The following is a 26,395-nucleotide window of genomic DNA, read 5'->3' as shown; positions in this document are numbered from 1 at the left end:
GTGGTAGGGAAAGTGGCAATTGCACTCAACACTGGGGGACATTCCATTTAATGCAGGCTGAATTCCCATGCACCCACAATGTAGAAAACATTCAAATGAATGCCCATTAAGGATTCAAACAGGGCCCAGCAGGATGCTGGCTTGCCACTGCCCAATTGAGACTCCGTTCCTTTTGACCTCCCCTCCCTTCTTTTCCTTCCCACTGTTTCCCCATCAGTCTGTAATACCAGTTTGTCAGATCATTTAGTTGTTCACCAAATGGCTGGGAAGACAGAAAAACTCCAAGGATGTATTATTAGCATAGAAATTTATTTGAATTCAAAATAATACAGTTATATTTAGAATATTGTAATAATTATCTAAAGCAAATATCATCATTGGCTCTGAAACAGTTCTAAAGATGTCATTCTTTTGAAGTCAAAAAATATGTAGTAAGAATGTACAAGGAAGCAAAAATATAAAAAACAAGGTTGCTGAGTATTGGGAGTTGTAACAAGGACGCACTAAGGTAATGTAACAGAGTCCAAATTATAAAACATGCAGCAAGGAGTTCTCTAGCTTTCTCAACTCCCTGGAAAATCAGTGACCTCAATAGTGCAAGAATACTGCCACTTGGTTAAGAGGACAAACTTCCCAAGGGACCCAGGTAGTCATTCACCACGCTTCCCCTTTTTTCTACCTCCTTTCCCCACACCAATTTCTTTTCTTTTCTTTCAGATCGGTTTCATCCTGTTGAAAAAATATTTGGTTTTATTTGTGGAGTAAATAATATCCTGATTGAAGTATGCAACGATGTCGTTGAAGAGGCTCAGGGATAAAACTTTCGAAAAAGGTTAATCAGCTAGCTAGCAGAGACCATCAGTGGCTTGCAGGAAAGTAAATTCAGGTAACGCATGTTTGCTAAATAGGTAGAAAGAATAAGCAGTTAAAAATGGGTGAAAAATCCTAGGAGTTACTGGGACCTAGACAATCAAAAGCAGACAGGTGGCCTTTGATTAAACCCATTTACTTGTGGAGTGAGCTCTCAGGAGGCTCCAAGATAGAGTTTGGTGGTCCGAGAGTGTCCACGGCCAAGGGCAGACTCAGAAGCTCTCCTCCTCTCGTAGAAACTGGAAGACGGACGAGAAGTCTTTCTTTGAGTAACCCTTTGCACACATCATTCTGTAGATCTGATGGGCCTGACTGCCCAGAAGGATCGGGCTCTTTGTGCTGGTGGCAGAGTCTTGTGCTAACCCCAGATCCTAAATCAAACAAGGGCAGGAGGGAACACATTGAGACTGGTAGTTAAGGCTCACTTTGGAACTGTGGCTCCTAATGCTTTGGTTTCAAAGAAGGAGAAACGAGGTCTGAAAAAATAAGATACTTACGAATATTGTGGTAAGTTATATATATTTTTATAAGTACTTTCATATAGCTGCCAAACTGCTCCAGACAGAAACCTTAATTTCTGAGTGTCCTCTCCACTCCTCCACGCAGACCTGTTTGTCTTGTTTTGACTTTGGACAGGGGTTACTATACAGATGAGATCATATAGGGAAATGCTTTTTCAAATCTGCAGAAGCCTGTAAGCCTACGACAAACCCCATTATGGAATTACTGAATACCCACTCAATCTCCTACTCAAGAAATATTTAGCAACTGGTGTGCGCTGGACACTGTTCCCAGGGCTGGTGATACAGGTACGATAAGACCAAGTCACTGTTCTCATGCAGCTTGGGGAAGATGGACAACAGAACAAATACTAAAACTTCAGACAATGACAAGCACTATGAAGAAAAATAAAACCGGGCAAGGGGCTGGGAAGTGGCGAACAGCAAGACTCGGATGGAAGGAAGGGAGTCCTGGGAGACGAAATGTTTAGGGAAGACCTCTTTGAGGTGAAGACACCTGACCTACAATCTGAATGTTAGGGAGTAGTGAGTTCTTTGGAGAGCAGGGGGAAGAGAGTTTCAGGTAGATGGAACAGCAACGAAAAGACCGTGTGGGGGACATGGCTTGGATATTCAAGAAATAGCATTCAATTCAATGAGGCTGAATGAGAGTGAGCCAGGGGGCTGGAGTGGGAGATGAGTCTGGGATGGACACAGGCAAAACACGGCAGCTTTAATACGTTTGGTAAGGAGTCTGGATTTTAAGTGCAATGGGGCATCCGCCTTCACGACAACGCTTTAACATCTCAGTGAGCTAATGCTTCATTCTGAGGGTCTCAGAAAACTTATGGCTGTTTAAAAATAGACAAAAGTTCACATTATAATCTTTTAGAGTTAAACAGTAGCTAATGAATACCGACTACCATAGAAATGGAATCTTGCCCGAACCTGAAATATCTGGAGTTGATGGAAGACAATGAAGGCTTGGATAATTGAAATAATATCCTCCACATTTCATTTTATTTGTGATTTTATAAGAGCTGCAAACTAGTGGCAAAACCAACTAGATCTTCTTCTTACCATTACCACCCTCACTTCTCCCACCAATGGAAAAGTCAGCAAACAATGAAAGGGGAAAACAAGAAGCAAGATGAGAAACAGTTCTACTCGCTGAGGAACATCCTTGATAACGGAGCAGTTATCGATACTGTCCACTCAAAGTAAAAAATTATTCAAAGAAAAAATAAGTTTCTTGACTGTATGATCGTATAGGTGCAAACAAGATTTTGTGCTTATTTGTATAATTTTCACAGGTAGACAACAGATTTGAAAAAACTGCTTAACCTTAAATTCTTCTATAGCTTCTTAAAACTAAAGAGGGAGTTTGTCACCTACACAGTTAACAAACACACGGCTGCACTACTGCTCATACCCGGACAAACCTCTCTTGTTGACATCGTTTTGCAGCGTATCTGCAAGATGTGTTTACTTTCAAGAGACGGAGAGAAAAATCTACATAGACTGCATTCAACTTTTAACGTAGTTAACTGGAACAGAAGAACTCAGAGTTAAACAGAACATACCAAGGAGGACACAATACTATCGAGAAGACAAGTCTATAGTTTTTCAAATGGGCAAGTACATACCCCAGATAAAACCTAACAAAACCAAAAACACGGACGGTAAAATAGCTTTGGCGCCTGCTACCTTAAAAGATGCACATTCTAAAAAGAGAAAAGTGATTAGTCTCTCAAAGTCTGAGAGGCCTATCTTGAAATGTTAGAAAAAGAAGGCATCCTTTGAAGCTTATAATATATAATTTAAAATAAACAGATTTTCCACTTCACTAATCAAATAAAATATTTATGAAGCCATGAGCTAAGTGGGTAGTTCAGGAAAAATACAAAACAATTGTAATAAGGTTTCAACAAGTTAACGGAGGAACAAGTTGTTACGTTTTACAAGGAAACGGGTATACTGGGGGGAGTATCAAGAGTCGTGATTTTCCATACGTTGTTCTGTCGTGGCTATCACAGACATCCAGGTTGGAGAGTGCAAAAGAATGTTCTAGTTTTCATACTAACTGTGTTCTGATTATATACACATAACATGTTAGAATTTTACGATGTTAAGACCTAGAACTAAATATACAGGCCTCTACTTCAGCGACACACTAACATCATATACATTTAATGGCAGTTGAGCAAAACATCTCTTAGGAAGTAAAGCCTTGGTCTGCCCAAGCAGGTATGGCTGCTTTAATCCATGTGGCATCGATGGGGATTTCTTTAACCTCCATCAATTTCTCTATACGAATCTAATTAGCGATGGTGTGTTTTTATTAACAGCACTCTGAAGTGATGGAAGATTTTTTTTAAAGTTCCTAAGTACTCTCATTCCGAGCAAAATTAATAAGTCTTCCTCTTTATGAGAGAAATCACAACTGCATTTCATAGAGGAAAGGAGAATAAAGGAGAACAGTAATTTCCATATGTTTTACTCCCATACTGTCTCATGCTGTTAGTTGAGAATGCTACCGTTTATTACCAAGAAAATCGTTTTAAAGGGAAGACTTTAACCATGGCAGATTCTGCCTGGGCAGCGCCACCTCGGCAAACGGCGAAAGCTCAGGTGTACCACACAGGGGAGGCAGCGAGGGCAGAGTCCCCAGACAAAGCCAGCACGGCAGAAGACCAGGAGGCCAGACCAGCTCATCTGAGCCTTTGGACGAGAAGCCTCCCACTTCTTACTACACTCTGCTTGTTAGCTGCTTCCTCTGTTCTGACCATTAGCGGTATTACAGGAACCGAATACGCTACCGGCTCACAACCCACTTCATGGGGAAAGAGAATGGAAACTGAGCATAAATGCGATTCCTCCATTCTGCCATGTGCCCTAATAAATCACCTGCAGCTTCAATGAAAACAATATACTTAAGGAGCTCCTTCCTGTTTCTAACAACAGCCACACAGCACAATTACAAAAGACTGTGTGGAAGGTATGCAAACCTAAATACAGGATACAGATTGGCATAAAAATAAGTATTTTCTTAAATGACACATGAGGGGGAACCAAACTGCAAAATAAAAAATAGTTCAAACACTGCTTTATCCAATAAATATTTAAAGCACGCTGACGATTCGCCAGGAACAGTGCCAGAAGCTGGGATGGAGGGGGCAAGGACAAATGGGGTGCAGGCAGAGAGAAGAGCCAGCCTGGAGGTCTGCAAGTGAGGGATGACAGGCAGAAATGAGTTCAGTGTGGCTGAAGCGAAGAGAGGGGCTGCGAGGACAGAAACGAACTGGTAGGACAAGCAAAGGCTAAATCATTAAGGGCTTCGTAAGACAACTTGCAGATGGACTTTCATCTACGAGTGATTGTAGAGACAGAGACTTAGTAGGAGAAAAGGCACACCCGGGTTTTTACACCCCAGAGAGCCCGCTCTTTCCCATGATGTAGAAAATGAACCGGAGAGGGCTATGAAAGGCAAGGAGACCAGTAAAGGGCTGATGTGGAATAATCTAAAGGAGGCCCGGCAAGGTAGTGGTAGTGGCAGGAGAGGGGGCTGCATGAATTCAAGGCATATTAAGAAACAGAATGGACAGAATGTCATGGAGAATAAAGGAAAGTAAACTGAAAATGGTGTCCGCGTATAGGCTTTATTATTTTTGTAATGGGGGGTGTGTCAACTACGGGGGCAGGGTGGTGGGTGGGTAACAGCTCTATGCAGAAATCTGAAAGTCTATTTCCCTAAAAAGTATTTTCTAAAGTTGAGATCACAAATAGGAGGAGGTCAATAATGTGCTTTTCAAATGACTTTACACATAAATACACACATGTTCTTAAAACAGGAAGATGTATTTAGAAATCTACTATCATGAGAAAGATCCTCTCTTCTTTTGTGATGGGTGTACCCAAGGTCAATGTATTAAGAAAATTCTTACTGCTTCCATTCTAAGGACTTGGTAATAACGAAAATTTCTGATGAAGAACAAAATGCTGCCATCTCATATTACAAACAAACCCAAAACCGCACAAAATAAAACCCCCAGCCTATTCTGCTCATCTGAAATGAACAAGATAAGGATTTTTATCGAAGCTAAGTTTTAACTCCTTTCCAGTGAGTGAGTGGGTCACTGTTTTAGTAATCCTGCCTTCTAGGATAGATATATGTTTTGTTAAAAGGGAGTGAAGGATTAGACCATTAAGCATTTCTTCCCCCTCTCTTGGGTCGTCGCTGCATTTACCATACCTTAGCCATGAGCGTTGCCCCGAATCCGCCCTGATAGTTATTAGCCGACGGAACTCCATCCATCACCCCAGGTACAGGATTGTAAGTGTCGCTTGACCAACACCGTCCTGAGCTCATATTTAGGATTTTAGCCAATAGTTTTGGGTCAAGCCCTAACCTGTGAAAGGTCAAAGAAAAGAAGTGTTAAATGTCAAAATGTACAAGTCATGCGTGACTTACTTACGTATGAGGATGCTCCATCTTCTTTCCCCATTTATTATATGTCTTCAAAAATCAAAGCAGATTGATGAGCGCAAAGAACCCAATCTTAAATTATAGGGCATTAAAAGTGCGTGATTAAACATTTCAGAGCCAGGAAGTTCTGCACTGAGAGAAAACCTTCTGCACTATCTTACTTTTCAGAAACACCACACAATCGCCGAAGTGTTGTTGGTTTATCACACACGTGGGTTTTCTAGTCTTTTGGATATTATTGCATTTATGTGTCACATAAGAACCTTAAACCAATGTGATAATCTAAATTCTACATTCTTCACTCACAAATGATATATTTCAGAGAGAAATACTGACAGATAAACTATGCATCATGCGAGTCCGTGTGGATGCATTTATATGTATGTTTATTCTTTTAGCTTTTATGAGAATGAATGCAAGAGATGAGCCATGGGCAGTAAAACGAGCTTAAGAGAAGTTATCATTACAAAAGAAGACCTTTCTTGCTGCAAACTTTTCCTTATTTATTAAATCTTCATTAGACGATCTTGCTTATGAAGCAAGTCTGCACAGAGCTGTGACATATGCTATCTATTCAGAGACATGCATTATAGTTCTGGGTCAACTGCTGATAAGGTTACTGATCCTGATAAAACAAAGCTTGCCCAAGCGGAAACATCATTTGTTCTATCACTGAGCTGATGGCATCAACGGCTGTTCAGTGTGGACCCAGAAAAAAAGAGAATCAAAATGCGGCAATACTTTGATTCTGAGTACCTTAATGCAGTTTGGGAAGCAGAGTCTTGCTAAGTATCACTGAATCAAGTTTCAAATAAAACTTTCTACCCAGCAATTTATTGGTTTCTTTCATACAAAGAGCCATTATAAAACAATTGTCATAAAAGCTTTCTGCTTTTTCTTAGAACGAATCTCTTCCAGAATTAAAAAAAAAAAGAAAGACTGAAAAGAGACACATGAAAATGTGAAACAGATTGTGTATTCTGGCATGCCTAAGTTCCTGTTTACTTCCTGCGTTTGAAACCTATGTCTGTTTATTTCCCAATGTGAGTATCACGACCATTACAACATTCTTCCTATGCTACAGCAGGGGGCGAGGGCTGACAGCCAGGATATGTATGGATTTACCACACAATACAACTGTTATATAATCAGGCTTTCAACCAGCAGCCATGGTTCAAGGAATATATATGGCATGCCACATATGTGAATTCATATGGTGGGCCGTGTTATTACAGGGGGTTTTCTTAAGGATTATAACAGAGAAGATTCGCTCTAAATCCGCTGCCATACATTCTGTTCAATGGTAGACTGCCAGAAAGAAACCCAACATTCATTCATTCCTTTATAAAAATCCAAGTCTGGGGGCGCCTGGGTGGCACAGCGGTTAAGCGTCTGCCTTCGGCTCAGGGCGTGATCCCGGCGTTATGGGATCGAGCCCCACATCAGGCTCCTCCACTATGAGCCTGCTTCTTCTTCTCCCACTCCCCCTGCTTGTGTTCCCTCTCTCGCTGGCTGTTTCTATCTCTGTCAAATAGATAAATAAAATCTTTTAAAAAAAAAATCCAAGTCTGTTACTGGTGTAGTTTGCTATTGCTGCTTTCTTTCCCCTTTTAAATAAAGTGAGGCTATCAGTATGCTGTTATAGTGGATAACTTGGGAAAAGATAAAGCCAGCATACATAGGGAATAATAAGAAAAGTAAAACCCTATATATATTAACAATTAATTAATCTGTATAACTGCAAGTATATTCTCTAAGCACAACTGTTCAAGAATGTCTATGTCTAATGTGTTCTGTGAGTAGGAAACCTTTTTAAGACCCCAAAGCATGGTTCTTCCATTGCACTTGAAATATAATTTAGGTGCTTCTGAATTGAGGTTTTCTTTTAAAATGGCTCATCACATTCAAAGCAGCAGAGATGCTCCTCTCTTCATCATCGACCTGCTTATACTCAACAGTTCCTCACAACAGTCTTTACTGCTAAAGCAATTCATGCTCTGTCTCTAGTACTCACCAAAATGGTGAGCAAAGCTTATTATCCTTTGTAAAACCCTACATTTCATTTTTCTCGAGTGTTTGAGGAAAAATACTGGCACTGATTCACGGAACCCTGTTTGGTGAACATATTACTATTCAGAAGCATCCCGAGGGGCACGCAAAAAAGCCAGGTGGCGTTTGTTACGTGCTCGCTTTCAAATCTGATGCTTCCCCACTGTGCTGACTCCCCTTTAGGAGACGGCTACTCCCTCTCCGCTTTTCCTCCCCCGACTGCCCACCCTACAGCAAAGTGTATCATTAAAAAGAGCAAGTTAGAAGTGTTTTGCATTTCATCTTTCTGAGGATTCTTTCACTGGCACATATATAACTGACAGTTAAAATTAGACATAATATTAAAATCAGTTACTGAAGTCCTCTGTCTTCCACTGTGCCTAAGGCTTGTAATGGTCTGAAACCAGCTAGAATACACAGTAATTGTCATTCAGAGAGTCTATCCTAGAACGTCATGCTTCACTGGAGAAGACTGAGTTTCCATTTGAAATCAACAAATTAATCCAAGACAGGTATCTGAAAGGGCAAGTTTAATAGGAAGCAGCTACTGGGCTCTCAACCATGATAAAATGTTATTGCTGTTTCCCTGTAAATTGGCTGGGAACATATGATACTTTCTGCATAAGAGCCCCATCGCTGTTCAGGAGATATACAGCTCAAGCCATCAAAAGGATGACAGTCTGTCAGTCCCCATAATAACTTGCCACTGGATGTTGGTTCGAGAGTGTGCGCGTGCATGCATGTGGCTTTACAATTGCTGGAATGTTCTCTGATATAAACAGAGAATGAATTCATTGCTCTGACCGCATATATAATGCAACTCAAATAAACGTCACTGTGTCAAATCTACTCACCTTTAAATCACAAGAATTCTAAATGAACTTTTGAGAGAAGTAAAAATGATGCATACACGTAAAAAAAAAAAATTAAAGAGAATCCAAATGTGCCTTCACTATAACCAGGGCTTTTAAAAAGGAACAAAAAAGTTTGTTCGCCTTATAGTCTCAAGAAGTATCTACATCGTCTGGTTTTACGTAAGAACAAAGCAAATTATGTCACTAAACTGAGACATTTGTATCACAGAAACAGATCTGGAAATGAAACACTTAAGACTATGTCAGTTTTAATCAATCATTCACTTACTCATCATTGCTTACACAGATCTGCCATGTGCAGGCGCTGTGCGTGGAGCCAAGGAGACATAGTAAAGAAGCTAAGAAGAGGCTGTGCCTGCCCTCCAAGAATGGGCCAGTTAAGACGCACACAGGTAACTTTTACCTGAGGCAGGAGAAGTGCCTCCCTTCTCTCTCTCTCTCCCTCTTTCATCCACTGAGTACCTACTATGTGCTAGGTATGTCCTTAAGATACAGCAATGAGCAGATAAAGCCAGCCCCTTTCATGGAGCATGCGTTCTAGTGGGGGAGACAGGCAATAAACAAACACATAAACAGACATGCCAGCCGGTGAGAAGTGCTACAAAGAAACCACTTTACAAGTACAACCAATTCAAATACTAACCACCACCACCATCAATCGCATCAATAACTACCATGTTGAGCACTTACAATGCGCCAGGAACTGTTTTAAAAGTTTTACATGGATTAACTTATTTAATCTTAGCAACAATCCTATAGATAGATACTATTATTTTTGTCATTTTATAGATGAGAAAAGCTTAAGTCTGTGGCAGAGCAGGGATGCAGGCATTGTCAGACACCCAAAATCCCACCATTCTGAGTCTCACTGGGTCATGTGGGTAGTGAACTTAACAGTCAATAAGCCAATACGATGATGTTTTATCAGTTTGTTAAGAAATTTGGTCCAACTTTTATTGTAAACCTTTTGCCACTTGTTATCTATTGCACATATATATTAGGGTATACACCTAAGAGGCTTCAGGTCATCATCACCTAAATGAAAATGCAACAGAATCCTAAGGGCAGTAGCCAAGAAACTAAAATTATGCTTGTGGGAAAGTTCTCATCTTGAAAGGCCTTCCAGAAGTTCAACTGTTTAAAGTTTCCTTTAAGGTGGAAGAAGACAATATGGTTGTTGCTAGAGGGGCCTGGTCCCTGGTTGGTAATGCAAATGACCTGCTATACCACCAATATTGGAAAAAAAGAAAAACAAAAAAGTCAATTCCCAGTGGATCAAAAATAAAAACATAATAACAACACTTCCATAATCAACATTGTTCCTTTGTGATACACGGGGACAAAACTTCTCTAATGCAAGCAGGGCACCTTCGGTGCCATAAACCTATGTTCTAAGTCCCAACTAGAACCCAACTGGAAGGTAGAAAGGTCCAATAAAAAAGATTCTCAAAATATATTGTATACCCATATTTTTTATGCTTTACTTTTTTAAAATAGCATTTTAAAATTTCACTAACATCCATAAAGAGTCACTGTAAAAGATCATAGGGTCAATAAGAATTTTAAACTGTAAGATTTTATTCTTCTATTTTTTTTTAAATGGGAAACAGTGTTCTAGAAAAAATACTGACTTACAAGGATGAAATTAATCAGAAATGATCACTTCATAGGAATAGGTGACTCAATTTGTAAATGTTGACATTAATGCTCTAAAAAAATTTCACTTCAGAGTGAACAGAATATAAATGTGGCTGAGCCACTTGGATGCTGTACTATGTGGGAATTTACTACTTGGGAATTTATGCTTGCTGATGCCAATTTTCTCTTTCACCTTGCAAAGCTCAATAAATCGTGGCCACTCTCTATACTCTATTAGAGAACAATCCTGTCATTTTAAACCATGTCTGTAAACCATGGAGAAAAGACAATAGCAGAAGCAATCATTTTTAGGACTTTCAAACCACTGAGAATCTTTGCAAGATAAACTGATAAAATCCTAATGTTATGAAAATAAGCAATTTATTAGAATAATCTGAAGCACCAGAAGCTCACAAATTATTATAATAGTTAAGGAAAACTAGGGATTTCCTAATTTGTGTCCATTCTTTATATGTGATATATGCAAATATATAAATACCGATATACATATATATATCTATATATATGTATATATAGGTAACTAATGTATGTACAGTTTCAGAAAAATTAAACATTTAAAGGTTCATCTTTCTAAACACTGTTTCTATCATAGTGGATTAAGGCCAATAATAAAGGGATATCTATTTGTTGCTTTTGCTCTTAACATTTCTATTTGGAAATTTTATTACTTTTCCTCTTCTCTTTGATAACAAACTCACTGTAGTAGCCAATGTATATATTTCATTGTATATATTTTATTCAATTCATTTGATTCAAGTGACTTTCATACTATTCTTGATTAGCTGGTGTTTGGAGTTAGACTTCTATAAGCACTAAGCATACAAAGATTTCATTTTAGAATAGCAAGTGATCAGCTAGTAAGAGTTTCGCTAGGAAAATTATCTGAGGAAGGCCAGAGGATTCATCACTACACCTAAGGAATACCCTGATCCAGTGGTGCTCAGAGTAAGAAGCAGGATATGAAACAAACTGGCAAAGATAAAGAGGGAAATTTCAGCACAGCATAGCCTAGGTTATCTACGCGTTTGCTTTTTTATCAGATATTCATTTATACCCAGAAGAATGAAGATAGAATTCTAAAGATGCATACGCACACTAATGCTCTAATCCTATTGTCAACACCAATGAATTTTGTACGAAATTTTGGTTCCGGAAATTTACATCTTCCTCTTCCATGAAATTAGTCTAGAGGATGGACATGAAAACAAGGTACTGGTAACAAGTTTTTCATTTATGAGTAAGAGACCCATAGCCTAAAAACTGGCTACGTACAGACATACCACTCTGAACAGCTTCCTGTATACTACCAGTTTTATTAAGGCTTTGTACAGATAGGCCTTACCATCTTACAGACATTCAATTTTAAAATGTAAATGGTACAGGATATTGATAAACCAATTAGCACTGATGCAAAGCAAATTCCTCTTTTATCTCAATTACAACATGACAACTTAATAGGTCAAGATAGTTTAACATCTGAGACAAGGGCAATTCAATAAACAACAGCATCTTGATATGGTAATTAAGAGGAAATGTGAATCCATTACTGTGTTTTAAAAAATATCTCAAGCACTCTGGCTCTTTTTATTGCTTTTATCAAAAGCTGTGATATGAAACACTACTCTGATTTGTGATATATTTGGTAAGCAGCTTGGGGAACTATGAAGAAAACACCTGAATAAAGCATCTTGCTAATTAAGCATTTTCTAAAGTAAGAAACATGTATTTATTATCATGAAATACAAAACATTCAAAAAATTAATTAGGTGATTAATCATATGTAACATTCCTAACCCAAAAGATTAAAGGCTAAAATTAAGACATTAACCTTAAGCATCCTGAAGGATGATGATCATCATAGGAGAAGGAAAATTCCTGAATCACTTTAAGCAAAGTATGAATGCCATTTTATTTTAATGGAAAGATAGATCCTTAATGTAAAGTAACAAAACCACAAGCAAGTTAAAATGAAAGAATTACGCACATGAGTTGCAGTTTTATGAATGCCATTCAGTTTATCCCAAGACCAATCAAGAACCCTTTTAGTGTAGATTTTGGAGACTAAATTTAAAGTAGATACGTAAAATCAGTCATGTGGTTGGATAATACTTGAATTCGCTATACATTAAAACGCCGTTTTATACAAATTTGCCCTACACTGCCAAAGTCCGTTTAAATTTTATAGTAAAAGTGTTTCTTGCATTTCAGTACAAGAGAAGAAATGGAGCTCCCATATAAAAAGGATAATGTAACTTCGAACACACAGCACGATACACTTTATGGCTATGGCAAAGAGTATTCATGCTCTCCAGGGTCCTATTGGTCGTCAAATAAGCCAAGTCTATTAAAGTTCAATAACGAAGTACTTTCAGAATGTTCCTGGATCAACTCATTTATCTCTCATGAACATTTTTTTCAACATCAGAAAATCAAATAGGGAAGCTCATAAAAATTGTTAGTACATGAAAATGTATTTTCAACAAACCTGATTCCAAGATTCATAGCTTCAGCAGTTCCAATCATACTAATAGCTAACAGCATGTTGTTGCAGATTTTTGCAGCCTGAAAACAAATGGAGTACCTATTAAATACCTTCATTTTCAAGTTGTAGCTCACAGGAAGTTGTTCTTTCCCCAACTCCACAGGTTTCTTTCTAAAAGTCGGAGCGTTTAACTGTTGATTCTCTCAAATGGGCAAAGGAACGTGGTGCCACATGGCTCCTTCTGAGCCTATCAGGCTATCTGGGAGCAGACTCTTCCACTGGGTAAGAACCCCGCAGTGGCGGCCAAGCTCCTCCTGTGGGCTCAGTCTGTAAGGAATACTGATCTATGTGGCATGACTGCTCTTTTTTTCGCAGTTTCATCGAGATAGAGTTGACACGCAGCGCGGTCTAACTTCAGGTTGTGGAGCATACTTACATGCATCGCGCAATGCTTACTGTAAGGTTAGTTAACATCCATCGTCTCATACAAATACAAAAAATACAGGTACATATATATTCTCTCCTTATGGTGAGAACTCTTAGGATTTACTCTCTTAACAGCTTCCATGTACATCACACGGCAGTGTTAGCTCTAGTCATCATGCTGTACACAAGATCCCTAGCACGACTGCTCTTCATGGAATGGGGCTTACAATCTAATTGGGGCAAAGGAGTAACACAGTGAAGATAGAGGCAACAAACAAACAAACACGCAACTGAGTGGAAAATTGTATGGCTACAAGACAGAGACAGTAGGAATTCCAAGTAGGAATTCCAGAGGGCAGGAGCTGAGAGGAAATGGAACCTAAACCCATGTCTTAGAAGCCCAGGCAGGAATTTAAACAGGCAAGAGAGAGAGGGGAGGAGAGCAAAGAAAAAGGTGAATATATAAGAGGGATTAAATATATCAGAGCGTGGGATGTTCTTGAGAACAGTAAGAAAACAGACTCATGTTTTAAGGAATAGTGAGAAATTTGATAGGTAAGACTAGGGCAAGAGCTGTGAAAGCTAGGGTAGAGAGTTAAAATTTGACCTGACAGGAAACAGGCATCTATTCAAAGTTTCAGAATGGAGATGTCTATGATGATACACACACGTTAATGGAGTAGGTTTTGGTCACAGTGTTGGGCAGAGTGGTCAACTTGGCATCCAGGGTTTCTGAGCAGTACACAAGGTATGAGCTAATGAGAGACTGGACCGGGTAATATGAGGAATGGAGAAGACTGTCAACAGTGAGAGATACTGAAGCAAAAATCAGCAGAACTTGGAGACTGGACAAGAGAATGGAGACAATAGGTATATCCGAGATAATACCAAAGTCTTGAATAAGATACAGAGGGTGCCAGTGACCAGGACCAAAGATTAAGAGGAGGGGATATCTAGTGAGAGCCTGTGTGTTGGTGGGATGGGACAACTAGTTTGATTTCAGAGTTCAGTGTTGTCATTCACCTCCAGCTGATTACAGAATTGATATATTTCTAAATGAAAATTATTTGCTTTTCAAGAAAAAGATTAGGGGCGCCTGGGTGGCACAGTGGTTAAGCGTCTGCCTTCGGCTCAGGGCGTGATCCCGGCGTTATGGGATCGAGCCCCACATCGGGCTCCTCCGCTATGAGCCTGCTTCTTCCTCTCCCACTCCCCCTGCTTGTGTTCCCTCTGTTGCTGGCTGTTCCTATCTCTGTCAAATAAATAAATAAAATATTTAAAAAAAAAGAAAAGAAAAAGAAAAAGATTAAAGTGTGTAGGTTACTTCTTCCTGACTATATTACAAACAGAACTGTAGCAAGTAAATAGATGGAGGATAACAGCAACTCAGACACCATGAGCACTTCATATGGAAGAAGTTTTAAGAATGACGTCAGTGGTCACTAGGATAATATATCAGAATCTGAATGATGGAACTTTCAATACATTTTTAATAAGTTAATTGGCTCATGTGGGCTTAATTCCAGCAGGAATGATGGAAAACTAATTTATTCCAAATTAATTAAAGAAAATCTGAGCAAATAAAGGGGCACCTGGGTGGCTCAGTTAGTTAAGTAGCCAACTCTTGATTTTGGCTCAGGCCATGGTCTTGGGGTTGTGGGATTGGGCCTCGAATTGGGCTCCACACTGGGCATGCAGCCTGCTTGGGATTCTCTCTCTCCTTCTCCCTCTGCCCCTACCCACCACCACCACTCCCCCCTACCCCACCCCATGCTCTCTCTCTGTCTCTCTCTCAAAAAAAGCAAAACAAAACAAAACAAAAACTCTGAGCAAACAAAAAATCCATATATTGAACAGAGTAGGGAGGAATAAGAAATAAGAATGTGGTCAGGAAAGAGAAATAACATTAGTCAATTTTATATCATCAAGTCAGTGTCATTAATGTGAAAATGTTACCTGCCCGGTCCCAACAGCTCCACAATACACCACATTGGAGCCCATGCACCCCAGCAACTCCTGGGCAGCAGCAAATTCATCTTCGACTCCTCCCACCATAAATGTGAGGTTCCCAGACCGAGCAGCTCCCACACCTGAATGGTTTGGGGGTAAAGGGACAGAACAAAAGGATACATTTCTTCAAGTGTTTAAGTAGATAGTAAAATTAGAGAAAATCCCAAAACAAATAAAAATATCTTGCCTCCAAACTGTATTTATGTCAGGCACGTATGACACTCTAAATCTCTCCTGAAGAATGTTTGTGTGTGTTTAAGTAAGCTCTACACCCGACATGGGGCTTGAACTCACGACCCCGAGATCAAGAGTCACCTGCTTACAGGCTGAGCCAGCCAGGTGCTCCTCTCCTAGGATATTTTAAAAAGTAAGTATTGTGGAGTTTAATCATAAACCAAAAGGTACATACAGATTTAAACTCTTATTCTCAATTCATCTCAAATATCTGGCACAATCATGGTATAAGAGATAGGGGACTCTGAAATGTGCATTTTATTCACATGTACCTATTATTCTAAGAAATCTGTTCAGTAATAGAAAGTATATGAAAAAGGTAACTTGTGCCCTGACCAGTGTGAGAACAGCCACAGGGGTCTGCTGCCTGAGTTCGGATTTGGGAGTCTCTGGCCCATTAGCTTGTTCTCTGTATACTATCTGCAGATGAGATCTACAAAGAGGAAGACCTGGCTCTTTCTCCCACAGACAAGCAGGCATTTCAGATGGTAAGAGTCCTTTTTAAGGTAAAGAAAACAGTTGCTTATTTAGACAGATTATTCTGATGTGCACTTTCCAATGTTATTTGATTTTTCTTTTCCCTCCTGCTGTATACTTTTTGAACAATTCATTCCTAGTGATATGAGCAGGAAGAAGAAATGAGCTTTGGTTTGGCTACTCCTTCATAGCTCTTAACAAAGGTCTGATACATATTCATGGATTGAAATGATTGGTTAGCACACAAAACATGCCCTAGACTTGTCCTAAAAGGGGGGGAAGCCTCATTCATCTAAATTTTTTAATTAACTATAAATAAAACCAAGAGTAGTATTATTGCTTTTAATATTAGAGAAATTTTAGTTCATAATTTTCAAGTTAGGTTTTGTTGACCAAAACCAGGAAAGTATGTGGAAGAGCTGTATTAGTACCATTTTTGCCTTTACACTTCATTATATAGGACAGCTAGGAATAAAGAAATCGTAATTGTCTGTGCTATGTATCAAACCTGGCCATTAAAACAGACAACTGCAAGTAATGGCCTACTTTTTAATTTAATTTATTCAATGAAATACATAGTTTATATATATAAAAAGCCCAAGTGAAGAGATCCCTATTTCACTGAAATTGTGAATATTTTGCTATTGCCAAGTCAAGTAGCCTTTTCCATTTTACAGTTCATGCTATTTTAACTAATTATTAAAAGCAAAAGAGGTCAGCATTATGTTAGCCAAATAATTATGGAAGAGGGAGTGCCCATGTGTTATGAAAGCCTGAGATTCTCACACATAAGGTTAAATTACATTATTTCACAATATTTCAGACACACTTTGGAAATGATTATGTACAAAAACCCAATTATAACAAATGCTTTTAATCAGCCAGTCTGTGTCCTTTGAACATTCTGATAATGTTGAAGTTTAAGTGACTGTCACTTTGTTAGTTTCTAATTTACTTCACTAAGATGGCAGATCATCATTACTGTTTTACAATTAGTTTGCTCAATTTCTAGAGCCATTTTTATTCAAACCACATAACTATCCTTACCCTAATCCTGTTGATCTGACCTAGGAAAATTAAGTATACGATTTAAGTCAAAGCTTACAAACAAATCCAGCGCTATCCATCATAGGTCAATAGCTTTGTATCTAGATTACAGATTGCTAAATAGCTTCAGAGAGTCATTTATTAAAGGAAAATTAATGCTGACAATGGTTCTCAGCTGGTTAATCTTTTGACAGGTATACTTTCTCACTTGTTCAAACACATATTTCAAAAAGAAGAAATAAGTTACTTAAGCAAGAGAAGACCACAGAAGAATAACTCATCTTTTAACTCAGAGATCTGTGGTATTTCCACTCTCCTTCTCTCAATATGGTGGCATCATTATTGGACTTTTTCATAACCCACACTCCAATGTCAGGGTCTGACTAAACTGCTAATTCTAAAGGTTCGGCATTCCTTGGGACCAAATCCTGTCTTTCCATACATACTCCTCTACATGTGTGACACTATGAAGCCTAGTCCCATTGCAAAGGCAAAATTAAGACCTAAGTAATCCTAAAATAAATGTAACCATTTTGAGTTTAGGAAATAATACTAGGAAGGTGAAACTCCAAAGTTACGTAAGACATCCTATGGATTTCAGAAGACACTGTACAGATTTTGATGACTATCAATAATAAATAACACATTTATTATATTGCCATGCCACTTTAATTCAAGTCCACTTCCCAAAACAGGAAAATAGGGGTGCCTGGGTGGCTCAGTCAGTTAAGTGTCTGCCTTCGGCTCAGGTCATGATCCCAGGACCCTGGGATCAAGCCCCGCATTGGGCTCCCTGCTTGGCGAGAAGCCTGCTTCTCCCCTCTCCCACTTCCCCTGCTGGCGTTCCCTCTCTCACTGTCTCTCTCTCCCTGTCCAATAAATAAATAAATTCTTAAAAAAACAAAACAAAACAGGAAAATAGACTATTACACACTTTTGCAGTTGCTAGAATATTGGGAGAAGTATTTTAACCTTACATTTAAGTAAATGTATATACAATATCAAAATACATCCTGTACTTAGTTGTATTACAGCATTAACAACTCGAGTGCTTTTCTCCCATGACTGCAGAATCAGAAAAACTGAACTCGGGGTGCCTCGGTGGCGCAGTTGTTAAGCGTCTGCCTTCGGCTCAGGGCGTGATCCCAGCGTTCTGGGATCGAGCCCCACATCAGGCTTCTCCACTGGGAGCCTGCTTCTTCCTCTCCCACTCCCCCTGCTTGTGTTCCCTCTCTCGCTGGCTGTCTCTGTCAAATAAATAAATAAAATCTTAAAAACAACAACAACAACAACAACAAAAAACTGAACTCATTTGTACAGATGAAAAGGCAAATGGCCAAACCATTCAAAATAGATGGCTGGACTACCCTGTTTTTAAGGGGACAGCCATCCTACCACTTGTCCTGGAGTCTGCTTCAATTTCAATCAACCTTAGAGGGGAGAAACACTTTAAATCTAATCTAAGTCTCAAAGTCAGCCTCTCACTCTTTTTCTCTCTCTCAAAGGTATCACAGGAAGCCTCCATTACCTAAACTGTCTTCCTTCTTTCTTTCCTTCCACTCCTATTTATGGTGGACATAAAAAATTTGACCACTGGAGAGCCATTTGTCAGTGGTTTTTAATCCTGGGAAGGAAGAAGAAATAGTCCTTGTCCTGAAGGAGTTTGAAACCTAGTGTTTGTGGTAGTGGAGGTGAGTGTGTACGTGTATATGGAGATGGGAGAAGAGAGAAGGCAAACAATTATAAATAGTAAAAGACAGATGCATACTACAGGAAACATCTACATACAGTCATCTGGAGATTCAAAGAAGAAAAATATCATCAGCAATTATCTGTTCAGTGCCTTTAACAATTTGCTCCATCCTTGTGCTTGGGAGAATATTTGAAATACAACTATTCCAGGAAGTCCAAAATGTAAGGTCACAGTAGGTATAAAACACAGTCTTTGCCCTCAAAAGGTATAAAATACAGTTAGGGAAAAGAGACATATACTCAGAAGTAAATGCCAAAAGGTAGCATCATGTACCAAGTGTCATGGATGAGGACAATAGCCACCAAATCCTGATTCCCTCTTTCCTTCCATGGTTTGACCTTCGTCATCGAAAGACTAATGAGTTCTCAGAAAGAGAAAGGGTGAAAAAGGAGACAAATTGTTCTCAAAGAGTAATGGTCTTGCCATCAACTGTGGGTAGGCTTTGAAAACTTTGATAAGAATATAGGTATTCTGGGGGTGCCTGGCTGGCACAGCGGTTAAGCGTCTGCCTTCAGCTCAGGGCGTGATCCCGGCGTTATGGGATCGAGCCCCACATCAGGCTCCTCTGCTATGAGCCTGCTTCTTCCTCTCCCACTCCCCCTGCTTGTGTTCCCTCTCTTGCTGGCTGTCTCTACCTCTGTCAAATAAATAAATAAAATCTTAAAAAAAAAAAAAAAAAAGAACATAGGTATTCTGGGGGCGCCTGGGTGGCTCAGTTTGTTGAGCATCTGCCTTCAGCTCAAGTCATGACCTCAGGGTCCTAGGATTGAGTCCTGTCTCGGGCTCCCCACTCAGTGGAGAGCCTGCTTCTCCCTCTCCCTCTGATCCTCCTCCCCACTCGTGCTCTCTGTCTCAAATAAATAAATAAAATCTAAAAGAAAAGAAAAAGCTTACTTCCCACTTCCTTAAAAATAAATAAATAATAAAATTTTAAAAAAGAATATAGGTATTCTCAATCTATTTGCAGATCATGTTCAGAGCAGTTTAAAACAACATGAACTGAACAAATAATTTTGTATGTTTTATATATGGACATTGAGTACTGCCTGTTATCTAAATACACATAAAACACTATCTCTTTTCACAACAGACTTAAGTTCGCTTATTAGACGAAAACAATTACAAAACGGAGAATCAGAATTAAGAACAAATACAAAAATGAAACCATAAGATTTCACAATGAATTTCGAATATGGGTCTGAGTATCTTAGAGGTCCTGGCAAACACTATTTGGGAGAGGAATAAAGTAGCCTCAAGGAAAATGGAGTTTTTCCTTACATTGAGTTACATGGTTTAAAAAATCCTCATTTGGAACTTTATGCAGGAAGATGGTAAATGAAATAACAGCCAATCTTCATTATATTTTTATATCAAAAGCAGTAGAAATTTTTTCAAGGTAATTCAACTCTTGTTTTATATCTTTTTCTAATCTCAGCCCGCCTGCAATAGAGGTCAATATTAACAATAATCATCTCAGTCTAATATTTTATGTTTATCTGTGTCCCAATCTGTGGCAGTTTTATTTGTTATAAGAACCAAAACAGGCTTAAGTCTCAAAAATTATGCATCGACATGAACATAACCAGCAGCTGAAGCCATTATTCACTATTACTTGGCATTTCTATAGAGCGTCTCACTATTGTTTTCCCTTTCTTTTTATTTTTAGATAGAGAGAAAGCATGTGCATGCTTGAGGAGGGGGTAGGAGCAGAGGGGGGAGAGAATCCCAAGCAGGCCTCATGTCCAGCGGGGAGCCTGACGCAGGGCTCAATCTCACAACCTTGAGATCATGACCTGAGCCAAGATCAAGAGTCGGACGCTTAACCGACTGAACTACCCAGGCACCCCCACACTATCATTGTCTATTAAGTAAAACTTACTCTTTCTGAAGTACTTGTATGTTTATGTTCACCAAAGAAGAACTACATAACTCACTGTATCTTCCCTTTGGTCTTGAGTCGTGGGAAACAATGAACTTTCTTTTTTTTCTCCTAAAATGGTTTCTGACTTTTTAAGTTTTACTTCTCTTGTCAATGGGCTCTAACCACTTCTCTGGTTTTCTCATCTACTCCCTGCAACAAAAACCACCATGCTAGGCATACCGAACTATTTACAGTAGCTGGAATGTGCAATGATTATGATTTTTTTTTTTTTTTAACGTATCCATGCCTTTTCTGGGCGACTCCCTTGTATGAAATTCCCTTGCCTTCCTTTGCCTGGCTAACTCCTGCTTATCTTCCAAAGCTCAACTCATGTGAACTCTAAGAAGCAACTCATGATCACAATCCCCTTTTTCTATTTGTATAACATTTCTAGTGGTATCTGTAATAAGCACTTACACTACTCTAATCAATGATTTTTCTGGTGTGTCTTGTAAGGATCTTATGGGCAAGAGCTGTTTGAATCTCGACACCCAGCATATAACATGTGTGTGATAAATGTTCATTGTCTTTGTAGGAGGTGGGCAGAGAAGAAATCAATGGTTACTAGAATAACCAAGAATACAAATTAAGACTAAGTAAGACAATGTTTTCTAGCTTATCAAAAAAGCTCAACTTTGGAGCAGGATTATTCTCCATACGCAGTAATGGCATGTTCACTTAGTGCTGCATAAGCATGCGTAAGTACAAGCGCACACGTTTTTATTTATTTGTTAAAAAGACATTATTAGCAAGACACTAAAAATGAAGAATACGTAATCTGAGTTAAGAAGCCTGGAGTGAGGTCACAATTCAAGGTCACCCCACTTGGACAAGTTATAACACCTCTCAATCTTGGTTCCTCCCTCTGAAGATAGTGATAAAATCACTGGCCACACATACTCTGTAGCTCAAATGAAAGAATACTTGGGAAAGGTATTTGACACAGTTATCACACAAATGTTACCAAAAAGTTAAATATAACAAGTAAACCTACTTCAATACGTCAAGGTCCATGGCCTAAGAGCAGCAAAGAACTGAAATTTGGAATTCAGCCTTACTGAGAAGCTGAACCAAGGGTTATGACAGAGCCAATAACTTAGAATAACCATTTACAAGTCACAAATAAGGAGATCATTTTCAATTCTATGACTATCAGAAAGAGGCCTTCAAATCCAGAGAGGGAAGAGACTGAAATCTAAAAAGTACAATCAAATTACATTTGTTTTTGATACTGTAAAAAATCTTGCCACCAAAGCACTCTCATTGATATATAGCAAAACGTAGTAAATCACTTAATTTACTCAAAAGAACTTAAATGTTTTAACCAGTCTGCCATCAAAAGAGATCAAGAAGAGGACCAATGGGACTTGGGCTGCAATGTGAGCCGTCTTTAAAATGCAATTGTTCTAATCATTTTCTACAGATGCAGCCTCACAAGGGGCTGCTGTCACAGGGACCATTTACGACTTGTTATGGTGTCTCTATTGTTTACCGGCGACATTCGCTGAAAAAGGCGACAGCTGGGACAGAAAGCTGCTACTCATCGAACAATATAATCCCGTGAAAGTAATCAACAAATTTAAGGGTGTTAATTAACTTTACACTTTATCATGTTCAATTAGTTGTCCTTTCTAGAAAAGATTGCCGTGCACAATCAGTTTAGAGCGTGCCATGTTTGATTTGTAAGTGATCACTGTTTCTGTTTCAGAGTCCATGTCAGATGTTCTCTTGGGTTTTGGTGACACAGATGAATGGCTCTGCACATGTTAGGGGGTGATCTGGTTTAACATAAGCCAGCATAACATAACCCCTTGTTAACACTATTTCTGGCATTATCCGTGCTGGAAACAGAAAAGCAAAAACACTCTCAACACTATTCTAGAGTCAGATAAACAAAGTTTAGTTAATTTTTCCTGAAATAAACACAGACACAAACACATGAGAGAAATAAACAATTTTTCATCATTATTTTTCAGAGTAAGACTTGTCTTTCAGGGGCATGTTTGGGATCATTTCCTCCCAGCAAGATCTCGGAGCTCTGCTGCATTATGCACAAAGCACCACTGTACCCTCGTGCTTTACATAATGCAGATAGCCTTTTCCGTGGCAGGTGAACAAATGCTGGGGGTGTGTTGTTAAGTACTCGCTGGTGTTAAATTCTAGAATGTGACTTTTAAATTCAGAAGCTATATTCTGTAAGTGTGGGAAATCTGCAGGAAAGCATATTAATCTACGAATGCAATATGCCTTTTCTCTCACCTTTAGGCACCTGTCCCTACTTGCTAATAAGACAAGGAAAAGCTCATGATGGAGTGACAATATAGTCAATATTGCATTTTAATGAAAGTCACTGAAGTTTCTCTGCACTGATAGAGCTTTTGCATCAAAATACTTCAGGAGTCACTGATGAGGTGAACACAACCGGAAACCGAGGTTTGGCAGCAGGTGTCTTTAAGAAAACAAAAGCAGGGGATAGGCATCTATCTCTTAAAAACAAAACCAAAAACAAAACATCTACACAGGATTCTGAAACATCTTCATAAAGCTATACCTTGTTCTTCCACGACTAGCTGCTTCCTGCATAATATAAATGAAACACATATAAATAAACTACAGCTGGTTAGCTAGTTACAGCATGCATAAGGACAAAGCTGAACTTCTTCAAAATAGAAAAGTTGTTAACTCTGAAAGCTAATAATGTCCTAAGTTAAATATTAAAGAAGGAAATTATAGGCTATATCTGAAACAGCTGAAACCACAATACACAGCAGCAGAAAACATTAGTTTTCTGCAGAAGATCTGCAGGGAGAAGGGAAGCGGTCGATAGATCCTTAAATTGGAAGCAATAGCCGTTCTTCTATCCCAAGTTGGCAGCTGCTACATTTGCAGACCTGGTTCATTATTTACCCATAATGACCATCAAGCTGCAGTCAAAGTCAGATCACAACAACTGTCAGCAGCTCTTTTAATTAGCCTTGTTTGAATTCAGATAAATATCACAATAGACCTGCTTATGCTGAAAGAGCAACAGAACGTTCCACATGGAGCTGGGCGGGCTTGAGAAGGACCAGTGAGTGCAGTATGGAAGCCATCAGACAGAAACAGAGTGGAGTTTTTAGAGGGTAGGGTAAATCAGAACAAAATGGTTTGCTTTCATTTTGAAAATCGCTTTAAAAACCAATTCCTGACATTCACCCCAGATGAAGGTGGTGCACAGTGTTGGACTGCAATGAAAGTCTAGCTTCTGAAAGCTTCATGTCTGGAGTCCAAGGAGAAAGTTAACTTAATGCCTTCGGAGACTGTGATTTTAAAAACTCCAAACCTTGTAGACAATGTATCTCTCAGCTTTAAAATTAATTTCTAAAAGCCAAGTAAAAAAAAAGTCATTAAATAGCTTGCAATTTTATTAGACTTTTCTAATTTCTATTTTACTTTCTTTAGGAGCTGCATAATTTGCAACATTTTTCTGTGATAGGAATCTGCTCTCTTCTATACATTCCTTACGTTCAGCATTAATAATCACCAAGTAAAAACAAGGCCAGCAACCAAATTTTGAGTAATCCAATCACTGCCATATTCCACCGTGCTCTCGGGCTTTCCCCCCTCCATTCTGCTTGAGAAGAAAAACAAGGGCGATGATCACCTGCCCTCTATTTTACAGAAAAGTGATTGTTTGCATATATTCTGTTACTGCTTTGGGGGTAGGTAAAAAGAAGTGAGGGCTGACACAGAAGGGAGGGTAGAAAGTAAGAAGGAATAAGATAAAGCAAGATGATAACCTCGTAGCAAACCGAAATAAACTGAGGACAGCAAGGAAACTGAAGAGAAGGCTGTGCTAAAAAGCTACACTGAGCAGTTATCATCTCTGGAAACCACTCAGGAATCCGTTTGAGAATCTGGACTCTTGCATTTTGGAGTGGGCATAGTTGAAGAAGTGGTGCTTCCAAATGGAAGCTGGACGCAGCCCGCTCTCATTCTTTCTAGGCCCTCAGTGATTATGTGTTGTTCTGTAACCATTTCGGGTGCTGCACAACATAACATTAAGGAAGAGCAACCAGATTTGCGTGAGGATCAAGGACACGCTGTTTACACAGGGTTTGGATCTCACTTACTATTTCCTTATTGAGTAGAAAAACACTCCTATAGGAAGTAATAAAAAATCATTATATTTGTGGTCGACTTCAAGTACTAAAACCTGTGTAATAAAACTTTTACAAAGTGTTGCGAGACCAAATATGTGATAAAGGCAACTATTGAATGTTGACAATATAAGTGGGGAGAACACTTCATCTGGTTTCCTGAGAATGAATCATAGCAAAAAGGAATATTTCTTGCCCCCCCCCTTTTTTTTAATAAAAAATAAACCACATACATCACCATCTCATAGATAGCCTTCCCTCCTTACCCTTTAACGCACCCTACCTCCTGACTGCATGCACAGCCAATAGTTTAACTTGTTCAGTATGTCACGTAAAAGACAACAATCAACTTATCGTTCCAAGTCTAGACTCTGGCTCACTATATATGAATCAGAATTTATTCTGTAAGAATACCAAACAAAGCTTCCTACCCATTAGGATGGCTACTGTTGGAAAACAGTATAGTAGTTCCTCATAAAAATAAAAATAGATTCACCATATGATCCAGCAATTCCATTTCTGGATAGATACCCCAAAGAACTGAAAGCAGAGTCTCAATGAGATATTTGTACACCAATGCTCATAGTGGCATTATTCCCGATAGCCAAAAGGTATAAACAACCCAAATATCCATCAATGAATGAACAAAATGTGATACATACACACAATGGAATATTATTCAGCCTTAAAAAGGAAAAAATCCTAACACATGACAAAATGGATGAACCCTGAGGACATCATACTAAGTCACATAAACCAGTCACAAAATGACAAACACACTGTCATGATTACACTTACATGAGGTACCCAGATAGTCAAATTCACATAAAGACAAAGAAAGTAAAATGGTGACTCCCCCCAGGGGATGGTGGGAGAGGGGAAGAAGGGGTTGCTGTTTAATGAGCATATAATTTCAGTTTTGCAAGATAAAAAGAGTTCTGGAGATAGATGGTGGTGACAGGTGCACAATAATGTGAATGTAGTTAATTCTACTGAACCGAACTGTATACTCAGAAATGGTTAAGATGATAACTTCTATGTTATGTGTATTTTACCACAATTAAAAATAAAATAAATTTTAAAAGAAAACCAAAAAAATTTTTTTTTATTGGTGGCATTCTGATTCTCACATACTAAAAGACTGGAGCATTTCAGTGAGATGGTGTTAACTTTTAATATGCTGATAATGTTCAATAAGATTTTTATGAACCCTAAATGTAGTTATCTAGAGAAAATTGAGGAAAGCCACACTAGTCTTATAACCTCCATTTAAAAAATAACAATTAATAGAAAATAAGCAAATGTATACAGTTGAAGCAAATGGGTAAAACTAAGATCCTCCAATTCCCAGTAGTATCCTAACTTCACTAGGTCAGGTGGCTTCCCCAAAGACAATATGCACAAATTCTGCTGAGAGGTCATCTAGGAGTTACGTTGAAAAAAGCAAGAGACTGACAAAAGCACAAG

The 26,395-nt window shown here is 38.8% G+C and overlaps 1 protein-coding gene across 1 annotated transcript in view; it reads right to left on the bottom strand.

Moving 5' to 3' along the window:
• Positions 1–290: 290 nt before the first annotated feature.
• Positions 291–26,395, bottom strand: part of HIBADH (3-hydroxyisobutyrate dehydrogenase) — a 101,255-nt gene continuing 75,150 nt past the window's right edge. The window contains exons 5-8 of the mRNA XM_040644151.1: positions 15,304–15,437; positions 12,925–13,001; positions 5,623–5,779; positions 291–1,241 (exon numbers count right to left, since the gene is read on the bottom strand). Of these exons, the coding sequence (XP_040500085.1) occupies positions 1,083–1,241; positions 5,623–5,779; positions 12,925–13,001; positions 15,304–15,437 (527 nt within the window). The 3' untranslated portion in view covers positions 291–1,082. The remainder of the gene's footprint in view (positions 1,242–5,622; positions 5,780–12,924; positions 13,002–15,303; positions 15,438–26,395) is intronic.

Source organism: Ursus maritimus, unplaced genomic scaffold, assembly GCF_017311325.1.
Source record: "Ursus maritimus isolate PB19 unplaced genomic scaffold, ASM1731132v1 scaffold_3, whole genome shotgun sequence".
Lineage (NCBI taxonomy): Eukaryota > Metazoa > Chordata > Mammalia > Carnivora > Ursidae > Ursus > Ursus maritimus.
The sequence above is the reverse complement of the archived record's forward strand: the minus strand, read 5'-3'. Positions and strand labels throughout refer to the sequence as shown.